Below are 21517 nucleotides of genomic sequence, written 5' to 3'. Positions count from 1 at the left end.
TATGAAAACATATCCTGACCTACCTACTTGAGAAGGTGCGCCAGATTAGCCCCTATTGTCACCATTCCTCTACCACTTTTGCTGGTCTTAACGTGCTGCAAAAGCTCTTTAATTTGCCAAGTCACCAACTCATGTGCGACCTGCCCATGCGATGGAACAAAACATACTATATGCTGGCGAGGATTAGTAACCAGCAGAGGGAAGTAGCTGAATTCCAGCACCAACTTGCCTCTAAGGCGGGCTTTGCACACTACGATATCACACGTGCGATGTTGGTGGGGTCAAATCGAAAGTGATGCACATCCGGTGTCGCAGGCGATATCGTAGTGTGTAAAGCCTAGATGATACGATTAACGAGCGCAAAAGCGTCGTTATCGTATCATCGGTGTAGTCTCCGACATTTCCATAATGTCGGTGCCGCGACAGGTACGATGTAGTTCCTCGTTCCTGCGGCAGCGCACATCGCTGTGTGTAAAGCCGCAGGAGCGAGGAACATCTCCTACCTGCGTCCCGACTGCAATGAGAAGGAGGAGGTGGGCGGGATGTTTACATCCTGCTCATCTCCGCCCCTCCGCTGCTATTGGCCGCCTGCCGTGTGACGTTGCTATAACGCCACACCACCCGCTCCCTTAAGAAGGAGGCGGGTCGCCGGCCAGAGCGACGTCGCAGGGTAGGTGAGTGCATGTGAAGCTGGCGTAGCGATAATTTTCGCTACGCCAGCTATCACAAGACTTCGCTGCTGCGACGGGGGCGGGGACTATTGCACTCGACATCGCAGCATCGGCCTGCGATGTCGTAGTGTGCAAAGCCCGCCTAAGACTGAGTCAGCCACCACACATAACAACTGTTGAGTGGGTATGCATCACTGACATTTGTGAGACTCTTGAGAACTTTGAGTACGGCACCAAGCTTGTGAGTGGAGATCAGGCTCTTATCAGCCTAACCATCCCACTGTTGTGTCTCTTGAAGCAATCACTGCATAATCTTAAAAAGGAAGCTTTGAATGCCCAGCTTGTGGCTATGGATCCAGATTTCCCAATGGGTGATACTACCCAGCCCAGCCAATATTCTGAGGCAACATTGAGTGATGACGAGCAGGATGGGGAGGATGAGGAGGAAGAATACTTTTTTTTGTGCTACCTAGGGGACTGCCTATGCTACACTGGGGACTCTCAACCCCAGCTTCATGTCTGTCCAGCATAGATGGGCTGGAGAGGAGGAGGTGAATGAGGAGGAGGCGAGTCAGCCTGAGCAGAGGATGGGTGTTATAGATCCCCCTGGTGGGGATACAGAGACTTTGTCTGTTTTCAGCTTGGCCAATATGGCACAGTTCATGTGTAAGTGTCTGGCAAGACCCTCGTTTGATACACATTTTATCCAACAAGTTGGCCACCTTTTTGGACTCACGGTACAAGGAGAAATTTCCTTCTCTCTTTTTGGAGTCACCAAAGGGTTGCACAATGGAATCCTTCAAGAAGGTAGTTGTAGATTAGTTGATGAAAACATCACCTTCAGACAACGCTGGCGGCAGAGTTACCAGCTCTTTTCAACACCAAGGATTTATGGGGAGAGACACCAACACCAGGTACAACAGAGGTGGAGGAAAAATGTGCGCAAACTAAGCCATTTTCAATAAACCAGGACATCAGCAAGGGCTATCTGTGCCCGTAACAATGCCAAGGAGGGAGAAGTTGCACAAAATGGTCAAGGGGTACTTAAGTGAACATACCTGCGCCATTTCTGTCTCTTCAGGTCCCTTTAATTATTGGGTGTCCAAGCTGAACACTTGGCCCGACCTCTCCTTATATACGCCTTGGAGGTGCTGGCCTGCCCGGCTACTAGTGTGATGTCAGAGCGGGTTTTCAGTTCTGCAGGGGCAATCATCACTGATAGGCGCTCACGCCTCTCCATAGAAAATGCAGACAGACTTACACTGTTTAAATTCAACAAGGACTGGATTTCTCCACAGTTGTAATCCCTCCAGATGAGAGCAAGCCAAACTAAATTCCCCCAAATTGTTCATTTTGGCTACTGCTGTTAACATCCAACCCTTGCCATATAAAGCCATTTCTTTCCTGCATGAACCATAGGGATAATTTTTATAAGCACTATGCACATTGTGCAGTAGACATACCAGGACAGTACTCACACTCCAGCCTAACTACTATTTGTCATTGGAGGCCCTTGTGATGGGGACTCCCTGCGTCAACTATGACTCAGGCCATAGGGCTAATTTTTGTAAGCAATGCACGTCCGTGTGACAAATGCATCCTTTCCATTCTGCATTCTGTGCGTTTTACATCCATGTGACTAGCTAGAAAAATAGCTGGATAGATAGATATAGAATAAGATAGAGTTTTATACAGTGGGTACAAAAAGTATTCAGACCCCTTTAAATTGTTCACTCTTTCTTTCATTGCAGCCATTTGGTAAATTCAAAAAAGTTATTTTTTTTCTCAGTAATGTGCACTCTGCACCCCATCACCCATCTTGACAGAACAAAAAACAGAAATGTAGAAATGTTTGCAATTTTTTTTTAAACAAGAAAAGCTGAAATATCACATGGTCATAAGGATTCAGACCCTTTGCTCAGTATTGAGTAGAAGCACCTTTTGAGCTAGTACAGCCATGAGTCTACTTGGGATCCTGGATTCGGGGATCCTCGGCCATTCTTCCTTGCAGATCCTCTCCAGTTCCATCAGGTTGGATGGTGAACGTTGGTGGACGCCATTTTCAGGTCTCTCCAGAGATGCTCCATTAAGTTTAGGTCAGGGCTCTGGCTGGGCCGGTCAAGAATGGTCACAGAGTTGTTCTAAAGCCGCTCCTGTGTTATTTTAGTTGTGTGCTTAGGGTCATTGTCTTTTTGGAAGGTGAACCTTCGGCCAAGTCGGAGGTCCAGAGCTCTCTGGAAGAAGTTTTCTTCCAGGATATCTCTGTAGTTGGCCACATTCATCTTTCCTTCAATTGCAACCAGTCATCCTGTCACTGCAACTGAAAAACACCCCATAGCATGATGCTGCTACCACCATGTTTCACTGTGGGGATTGTATTGGGCAGGGGATGAGCAGTGCCTGGTTTTCTCCACACACACCGCTTATAATTATCACCAAAAAGTTCTATTTTCGTCTCATCAGACCAAAAAATCTTATTTCTCATAGTCTGGGATTCTTCATGTCTTGTTTTGCAAACTCTATACGGGTTTTCATAAGTCTTGCACTGAGGAGAAGCTTCCATCGGGCCCCTCTGCCATAAAGGCTTGACCGGTGGAGAGCTGCAGTAATAGTTGACTTTGTGGAACCATCTCCCTAACGCATCTCTAGAGCTCAGCCACAGTGATTTTGGGTTCTTTACCTCTCCCACCAAGGATTTTCTCCATGATAGCTCAGTTTGGCTGGACGGCCAGGTCTAGGAATAGTTCTGGTGGTCCCAAACGTCTTCCTCTTAAGGATTATGGAGGCCACTGTGCTCTTAGTAACCTTGACTACTGCAGAAATTATTTTGTAACCTTGGCCAGATCTGTACTTTGCCAAAATTCTGTCTCTGAGCTCCTTGGGCAGTGTTTCCGCTGTTTAGGTACATCTCAAGGTCTCCAAACGCGATATGGTATCCGCTATCTATTCCTAACAATTTTGCACTCTAAAATTTAAATTGTGCTCCTTCCCTTCCGAGCCCTGCCATGTGCCCAAAAATAGATTTATAACCACATATGAGGTACCAAAGTACTCAGGAGACATTGCACAACAAATTTTGTGGTGAATTTTCTGTTATTACTTTTGTGAAAATGCAAAATTTGGGGCTAAAATAATATTTTTATATAAAAAAGTATAATTTTCTTTTTTTCCCTCCACATTGCTTTGGTTCCTGTGAAGCATCTAAAGGGTTAATACATTTCTTGGATGTGGTTTTGAGCAGTGTGAGGGGTGCAGTTTTTAGAATGGTGTAACTTTTCGTACTTTCTGTCACCTCGGCCTCTCAAAGTTACTTCAAATTTGATGTGATCCCTAAAAAAAAATGGTTTTGTAAATTTTGTTGGAAAAATAAGAAATTACTGATGAACTTTGAACCCTTCTAACTTCCTAACAATGTATCTCTATCACCCTGCAAGGGGAGGTCCAGGCTGATAATTCTTTTCTATATGCATTACTCTTCAGGTGGTGGGGCAGGATCATAGTTCCCTTCTTGGTATAACCATATTAAGTAACTGGGCAGGCTCATAGCTCCTTTTCTATCTGCATCATCCTTCATGGGTCGGCCCATAGCATAGCTCCTTTCTATCCAATGATCATGCAGGTAGAGTGGTCAAACTAGGTCCACTGTCAACTACTTTCTTTTTTCTTTTTTTTTCAGGCTTCATATCAATTACATGCCATGCAATAAAGACAATGAGGTGAGTGACCCCATGCTTTTGATGCTGCACATCTTGTTAGGTGTTTCTCATAAATACGTAGTGACAAGTGAAAGGGTAACTATGTGTTAAATTTTTGACTTTCAGGCTCCATATCTGTCGACTACAGCTTTGAGCGTGAGACGACCTTCATTTTATTGACAATCTTTGCTACCTCATACATTAAAGTGACCTGCAGCTATTTAGCATATGATTAGTTATGCACATTCTCGTCACTGCATTGTTACGGTTTTGCTCTTTTCTTCCTGTATATTACAAATTACAACCTGTTCTCATATTCCCTAGTCTCTCATCTAAGAAAATTGCCGAACTGCATCATGTGAGGCTATGATAGTTAGTAGAATAAGAAATGAAGTCTGTCCATTTGTTCAAAAGCCAAGAGGTGGACGTCCAGGCAAAATATCGGAGCCAACAAGTTGCCTCATCACAAGGTCTGTCAGTTCTGAGGACAAACACAGCAGTGGAGACGACTGGTATCCTTCATAATAGTGAGATCACAGACATCCATACAAGCACCGTGTGATGCACGTTACACAAGTCTGAAATAGTGGCCCGAAAAAAAGTGATGTCACACTGGACTCTAAGATGTACAATAGCAGTACAGCGCAGTAATGTGGGACTGAGAGGATTCCTGAAACTATCTGAGAAGGTAGTTAGCTGGTAAACCACTAGGGGGCGTAAAAGTGGAGGAAACGTATGAGCAGGGAATTCCCTAGCAGAGGTAATATTAGTCAAGCCCACCAGATGGCAGTAGAATCGTCAGAAAGCCGTGTCACAACATGAGGTCTTGTAAGTACACAAGGGCAAAGTCTAAACGTAGTCAGAGGGAAGCAAATAGTTAGTAGCCGGGAAATCAGAGCCTAGAAGCGAGGGGGAGTGGGAAGACCAGACAGAATAAAGGTAAACAGCACCCCCTTTCAGAGCAAAGTGACCCCGGGTCCGGAGGCGCTCGAGCCACCCACCAATGAGCCCGGATCCGAGCGGTTCGTCTGCAGCCAAGCGCGGGGCGGTACATAAGTATCCTTCAAGACGAGTTACTTTATACACTCGAGTGCTATGGGTAGGAAAAGGACAATATACAGTTAGGTCCAGAAATATTTGGACAGTGACACAAGTTTTGTTATTTTAGCTGTTTACAAAAACATGTTCAGAAATACAATTATATATATAATATGGGCTGAAAGTGCACACTCCCAGCTGCAATATGAGAGTTTTCACATCCAAATCGGAGAAAGGGTTTAGGAATCATAGCTCTGTAATGCATAGCCTCCTCTTTTTCAAGGGACCAAAAGTAATTGGACAAGGGACTCTAAGGGCTGCAATTAACTCTGAAGGCGTCTCCCTCATTAACCTGTAATCAATGATGTAGTTAAAAGGTCTGGGGTTGATTACAGGTGTGTGGTTTTGCATTTGGAAGTTGTTGCTGTGACCAGACAACATGCGGTCTAAGGAACTCTCAATTGAGGTGAAGCAGAACATCCTGAGGCTGAAAAAAAAGAAAAAAATCCATCAGAGAGATAGCAGACATGCTTGGAGTAGCAAAATCAACAGTCGGGTACGTTCTGAGGAAAAAGGAATTGACTGGTGAGCTTGGGAACTCAAAAAGGCCTGGGCGTCCACGGATGACAACAGTGGTGGATGATCGCCGCATACTTTCTTTGGTGAAGAAGAACCCGTTCACAACATCAACTGAAGTCCAGAACACTCTCAGTGAAGTAGGTGTATCTGTCTCTAAGTCAACAGTAAAGAGAAGACTCCATGAAAGTAAATACAAAGGGTTCACATCTAGATGCAAACCATTCATCAATTCCAAAAATAGACAGGCCAGAGTTAAATTTGCTGAAAAACACCTCATGAAGCCAGCTCAGTTCTGGAAAAGTATTCTATGGACAGATGAGACAAAGATCAACCTGTACCAGAATGATGGGAAGAAAAAAGTTTGGAGAAGAAAGGGAACGGCACATGATCCAAGGCACACCACATCCTCTGTAAAACATGGTGGAGGCAACGTGATGGCATGGGCATGCATGGCTTTCAATGGCACTGGGTCACTTGTGTTTATTGATGACATAACAGCAGACAAGAGTAGACGGATGAATTCTGAAGTGTACCGGGATATACTTTCAGCCCAGATTCAGCCAAATGCCGCAAAGTTGATCGGACGGCGCTTCATAGTACAGATGGACAATGACCCCAAGCATACAGCCAAAGCTACCCAGGAGTTCATGAGTGCAAAAAAGTGGAACATTCTGCAATGGCCAAGTCAATCACCAGATCTTAACCCAATTGAGCATTCATTTCACTTGCTCAAATCCAGACTTAAGACGGAAAGACCCACAAACAAGCAAGACCTGAAGGCTGCGGCTTTAAAGGCCTGGCAAAGCATTAAGAAGGAGGAAACCCAGCGTTTGGTGATGTCCATGGGTTCCAGACTTAAGGCAGTGATTGCCTCCAAAGGATTCGCAACAAAATATTGAAAATAAAAATATTTTGTTTGGGTTTGGTTTATTTGTCCAATTACTTTTGACCTCCTAAAATGTGGAGTGTTTGTAAAGAAATGTGACAATTCCTACAATTTCTAACAGATATTTTTGTTCAACCTTAAAATTAAACGTTACAATCTGCACTTGAATTCTGTTGTAGAGGTTTCATTTCAAATCCAATGTGGTGGCATGCAGAGCCCAACTCGCCAAAATTGTGTCACTGTCCAAAGATTTCCGGACCTAACTGTAGTTTCCAGCAGTACAAAGACCCAAAGCATAGGGTGAGATTGGAGAAGAAATGGGTTATGACAATGAAGTAGAGGAGCTGAATTGTCCCCACAGTCCCCAGACCTCAACCCAATCCAACACTTCTGGGTGAAGAAAAAGCTGTATACATCTCCAAGAGAGCCGACTATCAGATGTCAGGCGAGACATGCTTGAATTTACAGAATAATAAAAAAATGAATTTAGGAGCAAAACAGTAAAAATGCAGTGACATGACAAGAATCTGCATAACTAATCATCTGTTAAATAGCTGCAAGTCACATTTATGTATGAGATAGCCAAGATGATTGTCTATAAAATGTTGTCTCAAAGCTTTAGTAGATAGTGAGATAAGAAGCCTGAAAGTCAAAACATTGCCCCCATTTTGCTTGTCACTGTGAGTGTATGTATATACTGTATATAATATATATACATAAGATCTCTATGGGGCATAGGTGTGTCACCAATTGCCCCCCTTGTGACTGGTTTGGTAGTATTTTTCCTCATTGGTTCTATCTTTCAGCTGCAGACCAATATTTCAGCCTTACAGGTTGGGTTTGGCGGCTCGCTTGCACCTAACCCTGGATTGACCATGCCCTGCACTGAAGACTATCCCGGACCTCATGGCTTACAGCTGGAATTTCCACAGACAGAGACTACGAAGTCTGTGACCAGTTGGGTAAGTATATGCAGAAGACATGTTTATGTCCAATTATGATCATGGACACAAATCCTTCCCTGATTCCCAGACTTTGCACTTGGAGAATATTCTGCATATATGGACCCACTCACCACTCTCCCACCTGTTATTTCAGTACTCTCCTGTTCTGAACAAGCTCTTCTGCCAGTTAATGGAGACTTGTCTGATTCTGATCCGTGTGAAGAACCCTTTACCGCTTAGATCAATTCTCCGCATTGCTGCTGTGTACAAGATATCCAGTCATGAGGCTGAGGTAGTAAGATACTGCCCTTACCATGAAAGGAGCACGGAGGCTGGAGATGGTACGTTCACAGGTTTAATATACACTGAGACTAGCAAAGTCGATAATCGTCTTGATCACTGAGCAAAAATAATATGGATATTTATAAATGGCAGTGTATGGAGTACATACTGTAGATCTAGAATACATAGATCTAGAAATATTTGGACAGTGACAATTTTCGGGATTTGGTCTCTTTATGCCTCTATTTTTTATTTAAAACAAAACAACTGAGATGCAATTGAAGTGGAGACTTTAAGGTTTAAATTGTTTGTAGTCAAATTGCAGCCATTTTTCTACAAAGTTTCCTCATTTGAGTGGCCCAAACGTAATTGGACAAATTACCTTTACCATAAATAAAATGTTCATTTTTTACACCTTGCAGATCATCCTTTACAGGCAATAACTGCCTGAGTCTGGAAACCATGGACATCACCATTGCTGGTTGTCTCCTTTGTGAGGCTTTAACGGCCATTGCTGTAGTGACTACGGTTTATGCTTTTCTGGGGGTCTTTTTGACAAAAGATTTGTCTTAATCATGTGAAATGCAGCTCAATGGGGTAGAGATAAGTTGATGACATGGCAATTACAGAAAATTCTTGTTCTTTGCCTTCACGGGATGCTTTGGGTCTTTGTCCATCTGTCTGTGAAGTGGTCCAATCATTGCTGCATTGGTTGAAGTAGAAAGTCTCTCCTTGTACACTCCACAATTCATCTGACTGCTTCTATCTTCAGTCATGTAATTAATAACTACTAGTGCCCCAGGGTCATTGGAAGCCCTGGTGGCCAGCCAGCACAGCAAGTCTTAGTTCTTCCAGACTTATTTCTAAACATCATTCTGTTGCAAGCTGATCTAAAGCGGACTTTAAACGCTACAATATCGTTAATGAATTATCGTCGGGGTCACGTTGTTTGTGACGCACATCCGGCGTCATTAACGAGATCGCAGCATGTAACACTTAAGAGCGATCTTAAACGATCGCAAAAGAGGGCAAAATCGTTTGCCGTGGAGAGGTCGTCCTGAAACAAAAAATCGTTTTCAGGATGATATCGATGTTGTTCCTCATTCCTGCGGCAGCATACATCTCTGTGTGTGAAGCCGCAGCAGCGACGAACATCTCCTTACCTGCCTCCACCGGAAATGCGGAAGGAAGGAGGTGGGCGGGATATTTACATCCAGCTCATCTCAGCACCTCCACTTCTAATGGCCGCCTGCCATGTGAAGTCACTGTGACGCCGCACGACCCGCCCCCTTAGGAAGGAGGCGGGTCGCTGGCCAGAGCGACGTCGCAGGGCAGGTAAGTGCGTGTGATGGGGGTAAGTGAGGTTGTGCGTGACGGGCATCGATTTGCCCATGTTGCACAACTGATGGGGTATGTACAATCGCTTGCGATCTCGCTAGCGAGATCGCAGCGTGTAAAGCCCACTTAAGTCTCATCCATCCCCTGTTGCTTTTCCAGAACTCGGCAGCTTCCTTCGATGTTTTTTGGCAAAATCTATTCTGGACTTCCTGATTTTAAAGCTGATTGGTGGTTTGCACCTTCTTTTTGCTCTCATGAAGTCTTCTCTTTATCGTCAACTAAGGCTGGTTTCACATCAGCGTTTTTTTAACTGCGGCATGAATGGGTTTTTTTGCCGCAAAACCGGATCCTTTACAAATGCGTTGTCATTGTTGAAATAGCAAAAATTCAACACCAATAGGTATCAGAATGGAACTCTTACATGTATGTCTTCTCGGACAAAGGTACAATTCCCAAGAAATATACACCTACTCTAAATGGTGCTTTTCGGGACCTTACCAAAGTATATAAAGACCAAATAATATCTTGGTGGGAGGTACAGAGTCTCGAAAATTATATTAGAGAAGGAATAGTACCTGGAAGTTTACGGATTACCCTTAATCCGGGAAACAGATTTAGAGCCCCCGATTTTATAAAGAAATGGGAAAGAGAGGCAACTGACTGCTCTCTCAGATTGATGAGGCTCCTTCTAGAAGAGGAGAAACAAAGCCTAATAGGTCTGAATGACAATCTGAGAGAGCAGATCACCTTGGTAAAAAAATACTCTGGTGAGGCTGACTTCTCTAAGAAAGAGACCAATCTTCAAAACACTATTGAGCATTTCCAGTATTTGATCAAAGACCGTAAACATAAACAGTACATGAGAGACATTCAGGACTTTCGGGACAACAAGGCGTACCTTTTTTTGACAAATAAAACGTTACAACCTCAGCAACATATTGAAATCTCCTCCACCGATACGGAGGTTTCTGACGGTGAACCAGGGGGTGGGGGATATAACTACCGTGGCAAAAACAAGAACAGAGGGAGAGGCCGTGGTCAGAGGGGGAGAGGCAGATCTCAATCTAACCACAGTTCTACTTTTTTAGACAACATCTATCCCCTGAGGAACTGAATAGGTGTAACGAGGGGCCAAGAACAGACGTAGGCCCTAGGGTTATAAACCTGTCATCTCGACCCCTCAGTGGCACCGAGATGGCGGTCCTTGAAAAAGGACTCTCCTTCGTACCCACGATGGATTTTGATCTTTTCTCTTGCATAAAGGATTTAAATCTATTCGCACGTAAGTTGAAATGGAGGAAATTCTTCCATGCAAAAGATAATAAACTTAGTGAGGAATTGGGCATCCCGCCCGATATGTTGCCAGACGTTAGACTGTTGGAAGGTCTCTCCAACATGGACCCTAATCTTTCCGGACAGGGCCCTTTCTCTATGTTCAAAAAGAAAAGTACCAAAATGCCACCGGTGCAGAGCGATATGTCGACGATAGACATTTTCGTTAACCTTGTATCTAGTGAACTGAAGAAGATGAGTGAACAGAACATCTTCACACATTATAACTGCACCAGAGAGGAGATCATGGCCATTCGTGCCTTGGAGCAGGACCGCCACGTTGTCATCAAACCATCTGATAAAGGTGGCAACGTGGTTGTCCTGGACCAGACACATTACATCGCAATGTGACATGACCTCCTTCTGAATAAGGAAGGGTATGCCATTCTGAAAGAAAACCCTACGGTTTCCCTGATGTCTGAACTGAAGAAACTCTTGGACAAGGGTCTTGCCGATAAAGTGATACACAAGAAGGAACACGAATTTCTGTTGCCGGACCATCCTATTATGGCAACATTCTATGGCCTACCCAAGGTCCATAAAGGAGTTAGTCCATTGAAGGGTAGGCCTATCGTTTCTGGCATTGGGGGAATATGTCAAAATCTTGGTTCATACGTGGATGTGGTCTTGAGACCCTTTGTGGAATCACTCCCCTCCTATACGAGGGACACTACCGACCTCCTTTTAAAACTTGACGGTGTTTCAGTGGAAGAAGATGGTATATTAGTCAGCATTGACGTTGAGGCACTCTATTCCTCAATCCCGCACCATATGGGGCTAAAGGCGGCTAAACATTACCTCTCTATGAGAGGCTGCCAATATCATCTTCACAACGAATTTGTGCTACAACCCTTGGAATTTTGTTTAAGGAACAAAGTCTTTACCTTCAATGGTAGGTTTTTTCACCAGCGATGGGGCACGGCGATGGGGAGCCCTTGTGCTCCCTCTTACGCCAACTTGCTCCTGGGCTGGTGGGAGGAGACTATTGTCTTCTCAGAGGAGGGTGATGATGGACAATTACTTGACCAGATCGACCTATGGGCTCGCTATATTGACGATACATTCGTCATATGGCGGGGCACCTGGGTCGATCTGGACAATTTTGTCAACCGTTTGAATGACAACGAGATAGGTCTTCGATTCACCTATGAGGCGGATTCCGCTACGTTGCGATTTTTGGACGTCCTCATCAGAAAAACGAAAGATGGGGTCTTGAGTACCTCCACATATAGAAAACCAACCTCCACCAATTCCCTCCTGAGGTGGGACAGCAGTCATCCGGCTCCCCTCAGGAGAGGTATCCCCAAGGACCAATATTACAGGATTCGTCGAAACTGTTCCGATGATGCCTCATTCATGACACAAGCAGATGACCTTAAGAAACGTTTTCTTGACCGTGGTTATCCCAGTAAAGTTTTGAGTCAGGCTTTCAAAGAGGCAAAATCTAAAAACAGAGTTGACCTCTTGAAACCTTCTAAGAAGGAAGTGGATGACTCTATCACAAGATTTGTCACCACTTTTTCCAATGGTGCCAATCTTGTTAGAAATACCTTCAAAAATTACTGGTCGATCCTTACAATGGATAATGACCTCGGAACATCAGTGGGCCCCTATCCCCAGGTTACCTTCCGAAGAGGCAAATCCCTGGGTGATAGGTTAGTCCACAGTCATTTTATAGCACCAAAACAAGAAACCCGGCTCAGATCCAACCTGAAAGGATGCCACAAATGTGGTGACTGCGTGTCATGCTCATCTGTTTCTCCTGGCAGGACCTTCATGGCAAATGTCACTCAGGAATCATTTGTCATTCAGAATTTCATTAATTGTCACACAAAAGGCGTTATATACAAAGCAACCTGTATATGCGGACTCGAATATGTCGGTAAGACAAGGAGGGAGTTCCGCAGACGAATTGGGGACCACATGGGAGACATTGAACATGACAGAGATACCTCCTTGGCACGTCATGTCAATGTCTCCCATGGTGGAAGAAAAGACGCCATCAAATTTATCGGCATTGAGAAAATAGAAAAACCTATTAGAGGGGGTGACTGGGACCGGCTGATCTTGCAAAGGGAGGCAAGATGGATTTTCCGGCTAAACACGGTCTCCCCCTCTGGTCTTAATGAACAACTCAACTACGGATGCTTTATTTAGATATTGGTCTCTTCTGCATATCCCTGCCTAAGTCCTTCCTTCTGATCTGTTTTTTTGTTTCTCCTTTTTGTTAACATGGTTAATGTCATCTAAACTCCTATATCGGGACATTTACTGCCCTGATATTTAATTGGGATACTAATGTTGATTATATATATGTGAGTCATTATATATCAAATTTCCTCTTCATATGAGGTTGGTGATCCCCGGTTCTTCCCCCCCCCCCTTCCTCTTTGTGTGTAACGCATACCTAGATAATGCACACGGACAGCACCCAATGTGCAAGTCTGTTCCGTATATGCACTAAACATTTATAGGAACATTAGTTTTTAATTGTGCGGTTTAACACACCTTTGTTTTGTACTGTATGGTATATAAAAGCTGTATTGGTGTTATCTAACTAAGGTGCTATTTGACTCCTTCTATTGTTCTTTCTATAACACAGAAGGAGCTGGTGCATTTCCACATGTTCCTATCTATATGTGATGATGAAGAAGTTCCTCTTGGTTATGACGATACTGTGACGTGCGCTGTATGAGTAATTCAGCGCACGCCTTTTTTGTTCGTCACCTGCCCATTGAGCACCAGAGTCCTGCATGGTCTCTGGTCACGACTTTGTGACATATACTTGGCGTATTATGATGTAAATCACTTTTTGCTCACGTCCGTCATCAATCATGTGCCTTATCACATGACCGGCGAACCAGGAAACCATGCGCTCCACTGGTTGGTCACTGATGGATGACATGTACATAGCGTCTTAGGACGTGATGTACACCTTCATCCCCTTGACACGCCCTCAATCGTCACTGACTGCGCAATCACGTGACCGGTGAACCATGAAACTATGCGTTCCACCGTTTGGTCACTGATGGATGACGCATGTGTCACATATTGGGACGTGACACACACTCCCTTTTTTTTGACACGCCTCCAATCGTCACTGACCGCGTGATCAGTCATGTGACCTCGTATCCAGGAAATACATCCCTCCACTGACGGATCTGTGATAGAAATATACGTTCTACCAAACTATCCGGTACGAACGTCTTTTATATATTTGGATTATTGTGGTACACCTGTATATATCATGATTGAGTCAATTTCTAATGAACCGCTCCTCTATATTAATCCCGGCGTAACCTTTCAGCATCCGGGTTTTCTCTCTCACCGCTGCATTATCTGCATAATTTGCAGAGGCGAATCACCTGGGGGGGTGGGGTGAAGGCCCCTTTTTATAGCCCCATTATATCGTACATCCTCATTGATACCGGGCCATACAGGGTTGAGCTCTGCATTGAGCCATTACTGCTATTTTCAAGTGCCATATACTTCCCCTGATGAGCATATGATGTGAAACGCGTCGGGAGGCACTTGGTCTGGACATTAGGGCTAGCCACAACAGGGCCAGCTGTGGACTGCCCTTGTCAGGGCGGGAGTTTACTGTGGAAAAAGGGTCAGCTTTATCCCTGACAGGGTCAGTGACCAAGCCACTACTCCCGTCATACTGACTTATGGATTTCAGCAACACAGGAGAATTTTGACCCCTGAACGGGACATAGGAATTGGGTGAGATCATTCCATTTATTTGTGTCTTTAACACTGCATAATATTTATTGCCTATTGCCTATTGATAGACAGAGGTCTTTTTGAATATATTATATCCATCCAGAGCCACCATCTTTTGGATATTTTATTTTATATTGTATATGCCTATCGAGGTGTCCTTCTGTCTGTTAATTTATATTTTGTGATTCTATAGCTAGGCAGCTATTTATTCATTTATGCTTAATATCATTATTGCTGTTTAAATAATAATTCTGGGGCGTTTGTTGTAAACCTTTCATAATATTGTAGGTTACATATACCCAGTATCCCCACAGCTATTGATATTGGATGGGATAGTATATATATATAGGGCACTCCACCCTCTTTTCTACCTGTGTTATATCATATGGGCGAATATAATATTCTCCCGCCTGATTGAAAGTGATGGCGCTATAATCCTTGATTGGCCTCATCATTTTCAGGTTTTAAATTGGTGTGTGAATCACTGTTTGCACTTAATTATTTATTATTTTTTATAACCCAATTAAAAGTTAAGTTTTATATGTCACATGTTGCTACATTTACAAATGCGTTGTCATTTCAATGCATGTACAATGGAATCACTGCAACATGCATTCACATGCAGTTGTGTGCGTCACACATTGGATCTGTTGTTTTGCGGTATTTTACCTTTTTCCGCAACAAGTAGCGTTTCTGTCCTCGGTCTCTCTCTCTCTCCCTCTCTCTCTCTCTCCCTCTCTCTCTCTCTTTCTCCCTCAAAAACGCTGATGTGAAAATAGCCTTAGATACTGAAACACCAACTTTCTGGAGAATGTTCTTCACTTGGGGGATGTTTTGTCATCTGTGACCTTTTTAAGTTTTTCAGTTCAACGGTGTGCCCTTTGTTTTGAAGAATGTATCAAACTGTTGGTTGACCATTCCTAACATTTCTGCTCTCTTTCTTTTTTTTCAGCCTAATGATGGTTGGTTTCTCTTCCTTTGACCACATGTTGTGGGTAAAAATGAGACATCCAAACATTTACCACAAAAGTCGGCGACCTTGCCAAGGATCTGTAAATGTTTGGATAGCAAAAACCATCCGCTCCCTGCCTATCACAGCCATGTCAAGTATTGGCATCGCTGGGATTGGACAATGTAAAAAAAGGAATAAAAAGGGTTAAAGCAGTATATACATACTGAGTGTTACATCACCACCGGAGTCCGCTCCAGTGACTTCTACTTTGATCACCAGGCAACGCCGTGTTCCTGCCGTGGATAGTGTTGGTGATGGGAGAGGAGTTGATGTCAGCGGCGCCAGTGGGTGCAGGCTACGCTCATCCACTGGGCTGGGTTTCCTTGGGATCTGCAGTACCACTGACTGACTGTAGGTGGCGTGTGTCTTCCAGCTGCAGTTACCATGATTCAGCTACAACCAATGGGAAGGAGCCACACCCTTCTTATTCCCCTCCTGTCTGCTGACCACTGCCAGAGATAGTTCTGAATTCCTGGTTCCTGTTCCGCCCTGTTCTGTTTAGTGATTCTGGTGTTCTGACTTATACATGTTTCCTGACTACTCTCCTGCCTGCCGTATTTGTACCTTGCTGCCCGATCCAGATTTGACCTCTGCTTTGTTTACTGATTACGTTCTTGCCTGCCGATTCTGTCTCTGTTTTGCATTTCCTGGTTCAACCCTGCCTGACTACTATTCTCTGGAACTGCAGCCTTCCACAGGTAGTGATCACCTTGGGCCCTGTGTAATTCCAAATCCCTGTATAGGGGTTAAAGGGTTTCAGGGTTCTAGGGTTCCTGCTTGGTGAGTGGTTTCCCTCTAGCCTGTCCATTACAGCCTGTCTGAGTCTGTGGATCCAGACAGGCATTACACTGAGTCTCCCCACAACTCCAGCGCTACTTCCATGCCAATAATAATTCCTCATACATAGTCACTGCTTTCCCTGCCCACTGGCGTCTTTGATTGGTTGCAGTCAGACCGTGCCCCCACCCTCTCTGACAGCTTATACTGCTGGTGTAAAATAAATAAATGGAAAGAATCTTGTGCAGTACCCAAATATACTGATACCAGCACAGATCAAGCATATGGCTACAGGCTGCAGCCCCAAGCCGTGTGCTTATCTTGGCTGTGTATCAAAATAGGAGGAACCGCATGCGGGTTTTTCTTTTTTTACTTATTTAAATAAATAATTTTATAGTACGGCTTGCAGTCCCCCCTAATTTTGATACCCAGCCAGTATAAAGCAGGACAGCTGGGTGCTGGTATTCTGAGCCCGTGGAGACCCTGCCTAAAAATAGCAGCTTGCAGCATCCAGGATTGCCATATCCATTAGATGCAACAATCCCAGAACTTTACCTGGCTCTTCTGATTACCCTGGTGCAGTGGAATTTGGGGTAATAACGGGTTAATGGCAAACCACAGCTGCCACTAAGCCCTTGATTAGTAATAGGGAGGGTCTATAAGACCCCCCCCATTACTAATTTGAAAGTGAAGAGAAATAAACACAAACACCAAAAAACTCCTTTATTTGAAATAAATACCAAAAACCCCACCCTCTTTCACCACTTTATTAATGCCCAAAAGACCCAGCTCTGACGTAATCCACACGAGGTCCCACAACATTTTCAGCTCTGCTACATCTGAATTCACAGCAAGCGCCATAGGAAATGACTGCCTGCTGTGAGCTTCATTCATAGGCTGAGCCTCAGCGATCAGTGGAGACTTCACTAAAGTTAGTTGCGATCATAGCTGGAGGTTCCCACTGCCCCCCACCTGTACCTGCAGGTAATCTGACCTCAAGAGACCTTCTGAGCTGAGGTCACTGAGTTCACTGAGGTCCCCTTAGGTCAGGTTACCTGCAATCATAGGTAGAGGACCGTGGGAACCTCCAGCTGTGACCGCAAATAACCTAGCTAATGTCATCGCTATGGCTCATTCTCTATCTTAAGCTACATTGCGCAGTCATTGTTCTATGGCCTCACGCTGTCAGTTCTGATGTAGCAGAGCTGGAATCGTCATGGGACCTTATAGTGTGGATTATGTCGGACCTGGGTGTTTTCGGGATTAATAAATTGGTGCAAGAGTGTTTTTTTAAAAAGGATTTTTCTGTGTTTGTATTAATTTATTTTTACTCATAGTATTAGTGGGAGTGTCCCATAGACTCCAGGGCTTTGAGGAAGCTCACAGCTGCCATTATCCCCTTATTACCCTGATTTCCACAGCACCAGGTCAATTGGAATGAATCGGGTAAAGTGATGGGGTCGCCGCATCTATGAGTTTGACAATCCTGGGCGACTTTGCTGCTATTTTTAGGCCCAATAAGCATGGCTCTCCCCAGCCTGAGAATACCAGCCCTCAGCTCTCTGGCTTTATCTTGACTGAGTATCAAAATTGGGGAGGAACTGCACACCATGTTTATTATTGATTTCTTTAAAAAAAAAAGCTGCATGCAGTTACTTATATTTTGGTACACATCCATGATAAATGCACGGCTGGGGGCTGTTGCCTGTTGCCTGTAGCCATGGCTTTATCTGTACAGGGGGGAACCTATACAGGTTATGAATACAGGGGGGACCCTATGCCAATTTTTTATTTTATTTATTTATTTAGTTTACACCAGTATAAAGACACTGTAACGCCTGCCTGGATCCTGGACTCAGTCGGGCTGTAATGTACAGGCTAGAGGGAAGCCACTCACCAAGCAGGACCCCCAGAACCCTGAAACCCTTTAACCCCTATACAGGAATTTGGAGTTACACAGGGCCCTGGAGATCACTACCTGTGGAAGGCTGCAGTTCCAGAGAATAGTAGTCAGGCAGGGTCAAACCAAGAACAGCAGAACAGGGACAGAATCGGCAGGCAAGGATGTATTCAAAAACAAGCAGAGGGCAAAACCGGATCGGGCAGCGAGGTAGAAAAACAGCAGGCAGCAGGCAAGTTAGGAAACAAGCGGTAATCAGCACACGAAATCACAGAACAGAACAAAACAGGAGTCAGAATTTTCAGAACTATCTCTAAATAGGAGAGAAAAGGCGCAATAGGGTCTTACCCGATATATAGGGCAAAATCATATAGAAGTGGTGCACTCACCTGATCGGGTTGTGCCAGTCACAACTCCTTCAACAGCAAAGAGTGAGCGCCTGAGCGGTCCAGCAGCAGCCCTGTTGCACAAGTGGAACATCAAAAGGAAACTGGAGGAAAAACAGGTTTTTCGCCGCTCTTGAAGACCACAGACATTGGTGTCAAACAGACGATTCTTTTTATTTCATTCCTACGCGGTTCAGAGACCCCAACTGTCTCCTTCTTCAGGGAAAAAAACTATCTCTGGCAGAGGTCAGCAGACAGGAGGGGCTTTACAATGGGTGTGGTGCCTTCCCATAGGCTGTAGCTGAATGATGGTACTTCAGCTGGGAGACACCCGCCCCTTACAGCTATTGGCACTGCAGATCCCCAGGAAACCCAGACCAGGGGGTGAGCGGAGCCTGCGCCCACCGGCGCCACTGGCATTGACTCCTCTCCCATCACCAGCAGGAACACAGCGTCGCCTGGCGATTAGAGTAGAAGTCGATGGCGCAAACTTTGGTGGTGATGTAACAGACAGAGACAGCTTTTGTGATTCCAACCAATCAGACGCTGTCTCAGAGGCGGTTGTGGTCCAATGGCAGCCAATCAAAGACACCGGTGGAAGGGAAAGCAGTAAATATTTATGAGTGGATTCAGAAATAGCGCTGCAGTCATGGGGAATCTCAGTAAGTATTTACTACTTTAACCCGTTTTATCTTCTTTCTTTTAAAACCCCCTACACCAATTTACAACATATCACTTTTGCCTCTCATTTTATTTAATGGCTTCGGCTAGGATCGACGATCAGATTGGTGATCTCAAGTCGGTTCAATGATCCTGAACTGATCCGAACCTTGGTAGGATTGCTCATCTCTAGTTGTGTGTTCACAACAACAGCTTCTAAATGCAAATGCAATACCTGGAATTAGCTCCAGACCTTTTACTGCGTAATTGAAGATTAATTAATTGTGCCCATTAAAGAGCTTTTGAGAACTTTTGAGAACTGTCCAATTATTTATTTTTGTCCCTAGAAAAGTTGCAGCTACATATTAAAGAGTAGTAATTCCTAAACCTTCCTCCAATTAGAATACTTTCCACAAAGGTTAGGTGAACAGCTAAAATGCCAAAAGTTGTGTCATAGTCCAAATATTTCTGAATCTAATTGTATGATATGATGTGCCTATATACTGGAAATGGGGAAAATATATATATATATATATATATATATATATATATATATATGTTATGTGCCTGTATGCTGGGGGTGGATGTGGACTATACCTATCATGTGTCACAGGCGGGGAGGGGACGCTGCGCTCACCCACTGCTCGGGTCCGGCTGCTGCTGCTGCTCGGTGGTGGCTCGAGCGGCGGGCCGGATCCCAGGGACTCGAGCGGCGCTCCTCGCCCGTGAGTGAAAGGGGGGTGGTTTGGTTTAGGGATATTGTCTGTGACGCCACCCACGGTTGTGGTGAGGTTGTGACACCACCGCTGCTCTGGACGGGGATCCTGGGAGCGGTGACAGGGAGCAGCTTGGATGTTGCTTTCTCCCCTCCGTGGGTAGGGGGGTTGGTTGTCCAGGGGCCCGGAGGGAGGGATGGCAGGCAGGTTATGGGGCCTGGTGAGGTGAAGGGTCACGGGGGCAGCACGGTGCCGCACGGCACAGTGGTACTCACTCAGCCAATGATGAACACAAAGTCTTTGGTAAAACAAACGGCTGGATGGACGGGTCCCACAGACGGCTGCGGTGGTTCTTCTCCTGGTAGGTTGGCGGTGACTGCCTTTCCCTGCACCTGTGTTGTGTTCTCAGTTCTGGTGGCTTCCCACCGGTAACCCGCTCCCCAGCTTGGATGGATGCTGAGGGAGCCCCTTTTGCCCGCAGGCTCTGGCCCTGGGAACTGTAGCCTTGGCGGTGACTGTATTTCACTTCACGGTTTGAGCTGTTGCCTTCAATCGGGTCTTGACTGCCGGTCCTCATGGTTCACGTCAATCTGCCTCGCCTGCAGACGGTCACCACCGTCTGCCAACCTTGCTGTATGTGCCCGGGCCACGCACCCGGACACGGTCAGTCTCCTCTACTACCACTTCACTCTTCCACTCCCTAACCGAACTCCCTTCCTTTTCCCGCCTCCAGGACTGTGAACTCCTCGGTGGGCGGGGCCAACCGCCTGGCTCCACCCCCTGGTGTGGACATCAGCCCCTGGAGGGAGGCAACAAGGATTTTTGTCTGACTTCGGTGTGCCTAGCCGGGGTGTGGGGTGTGTTGTTGCAGTACCTGTGACGACCTGGCTTGTCCAGGGTGCCACACATGTACTAGAGGTGGACTGGATACATGATGGAATGTGCATATATTCTAGAGGTGCAGAATGGATGTGTTGGGATTTACCATATACTGGAATTGGATATGGGCTATATATATTTTGTGTATGCTAAACATTTCGGTTATATATGGGAAGGTGATTTGCACCTTGTTATCACCATTTATTTCTGTCTTTTGCTGTTTTTCTTTTCTCCGCAGACTCTGCTCCACGGAGTCACCTGATTCAGGTAGAGGGCAATTCTCAGGCTTCTTACACTGAGGACTCTAGTGGTCATCACAATGTCTGCATCCCATATGAGGAGCCGCAGGTACAGTCTCTTCTCCGCTTCTCCAGTGGGCGTGTACATGTGGACCCATTACTTACCAATTTTTTCTACAGGCGGGCTCTGAGACTACCGTGCTCCTCCTTAAATATATGTGTAGCTGCTTTAAGGGGATCACAGATCATCGCCTCATGACCGTCATCACATTAGAGTCAGAAGAGTAAGTATTGCGTGTAAATGAAGTGCCGTACATGTATGCAGCTGTATGTCCTCACCTCCTTCTGGTGCCGCTTCTTGCTCTGGTTTACTTGTCTTCTTTGGGGTTGTTTTTCATCACATACTGAACAACCCACCAGGTCACCTCACTCATCTCCTCATCTGGGTATTTTTGTG

At 45.1% G+C, this 21517-nt stretch overlaps 1 protein-coding gene across 1 annotated transcript in view; it reads left to right on the top strand.

Moving 5' to 3' along the window:
- The window catches only part of LOC142302168 (uncharacterized), a 552463-nt gene that overhangs the window by 126849 nt on the left and 404097 nt on the right, over positions 1 to 21517 (top strand). The window contains exons 4-8 of the mRNA XM_075343251.1: positions 4348 to 4387; positions 7676 to 7831; positions 7968 to 8154; positions 21060 to 21169; positions 21241 to 21344. Of these exons, the coding sequence (XP_075199366.1) occupies positions 4348 to 4387; positions 7676 to 7831; positions 7968 to 8154; positions 21060 to 21169; positions 21241 to 21344 (597 nt within the window). The remainder of the gene's footprint in view (positions 1 to 4347; positions 4388 to 7675; positions 7832 to 7967; positions 8155 to 21059; positions 21170 to 21240; positions 21345 to 21517) is intronic.

Source organism: Anomaloglossus baeobatrachus, chromosome 4 (assembly GCF_048569485.1).
Source record: "Anomaloglossus baeobatrachus isolate aAnoBae1 chromosome 4, aAnoBae1.hap1, whole genome shotgun sequence".
Lineage (NCBI taxonomy): Eukaryota > Metazoa > Chordata > Amphibia > Anura > Aromobatidae > Anomaloglossus > Anomaloglossus baeobatrachus.
This window is presented reverse-complemented; position numbering and strand designations above follow the sequence as displayed.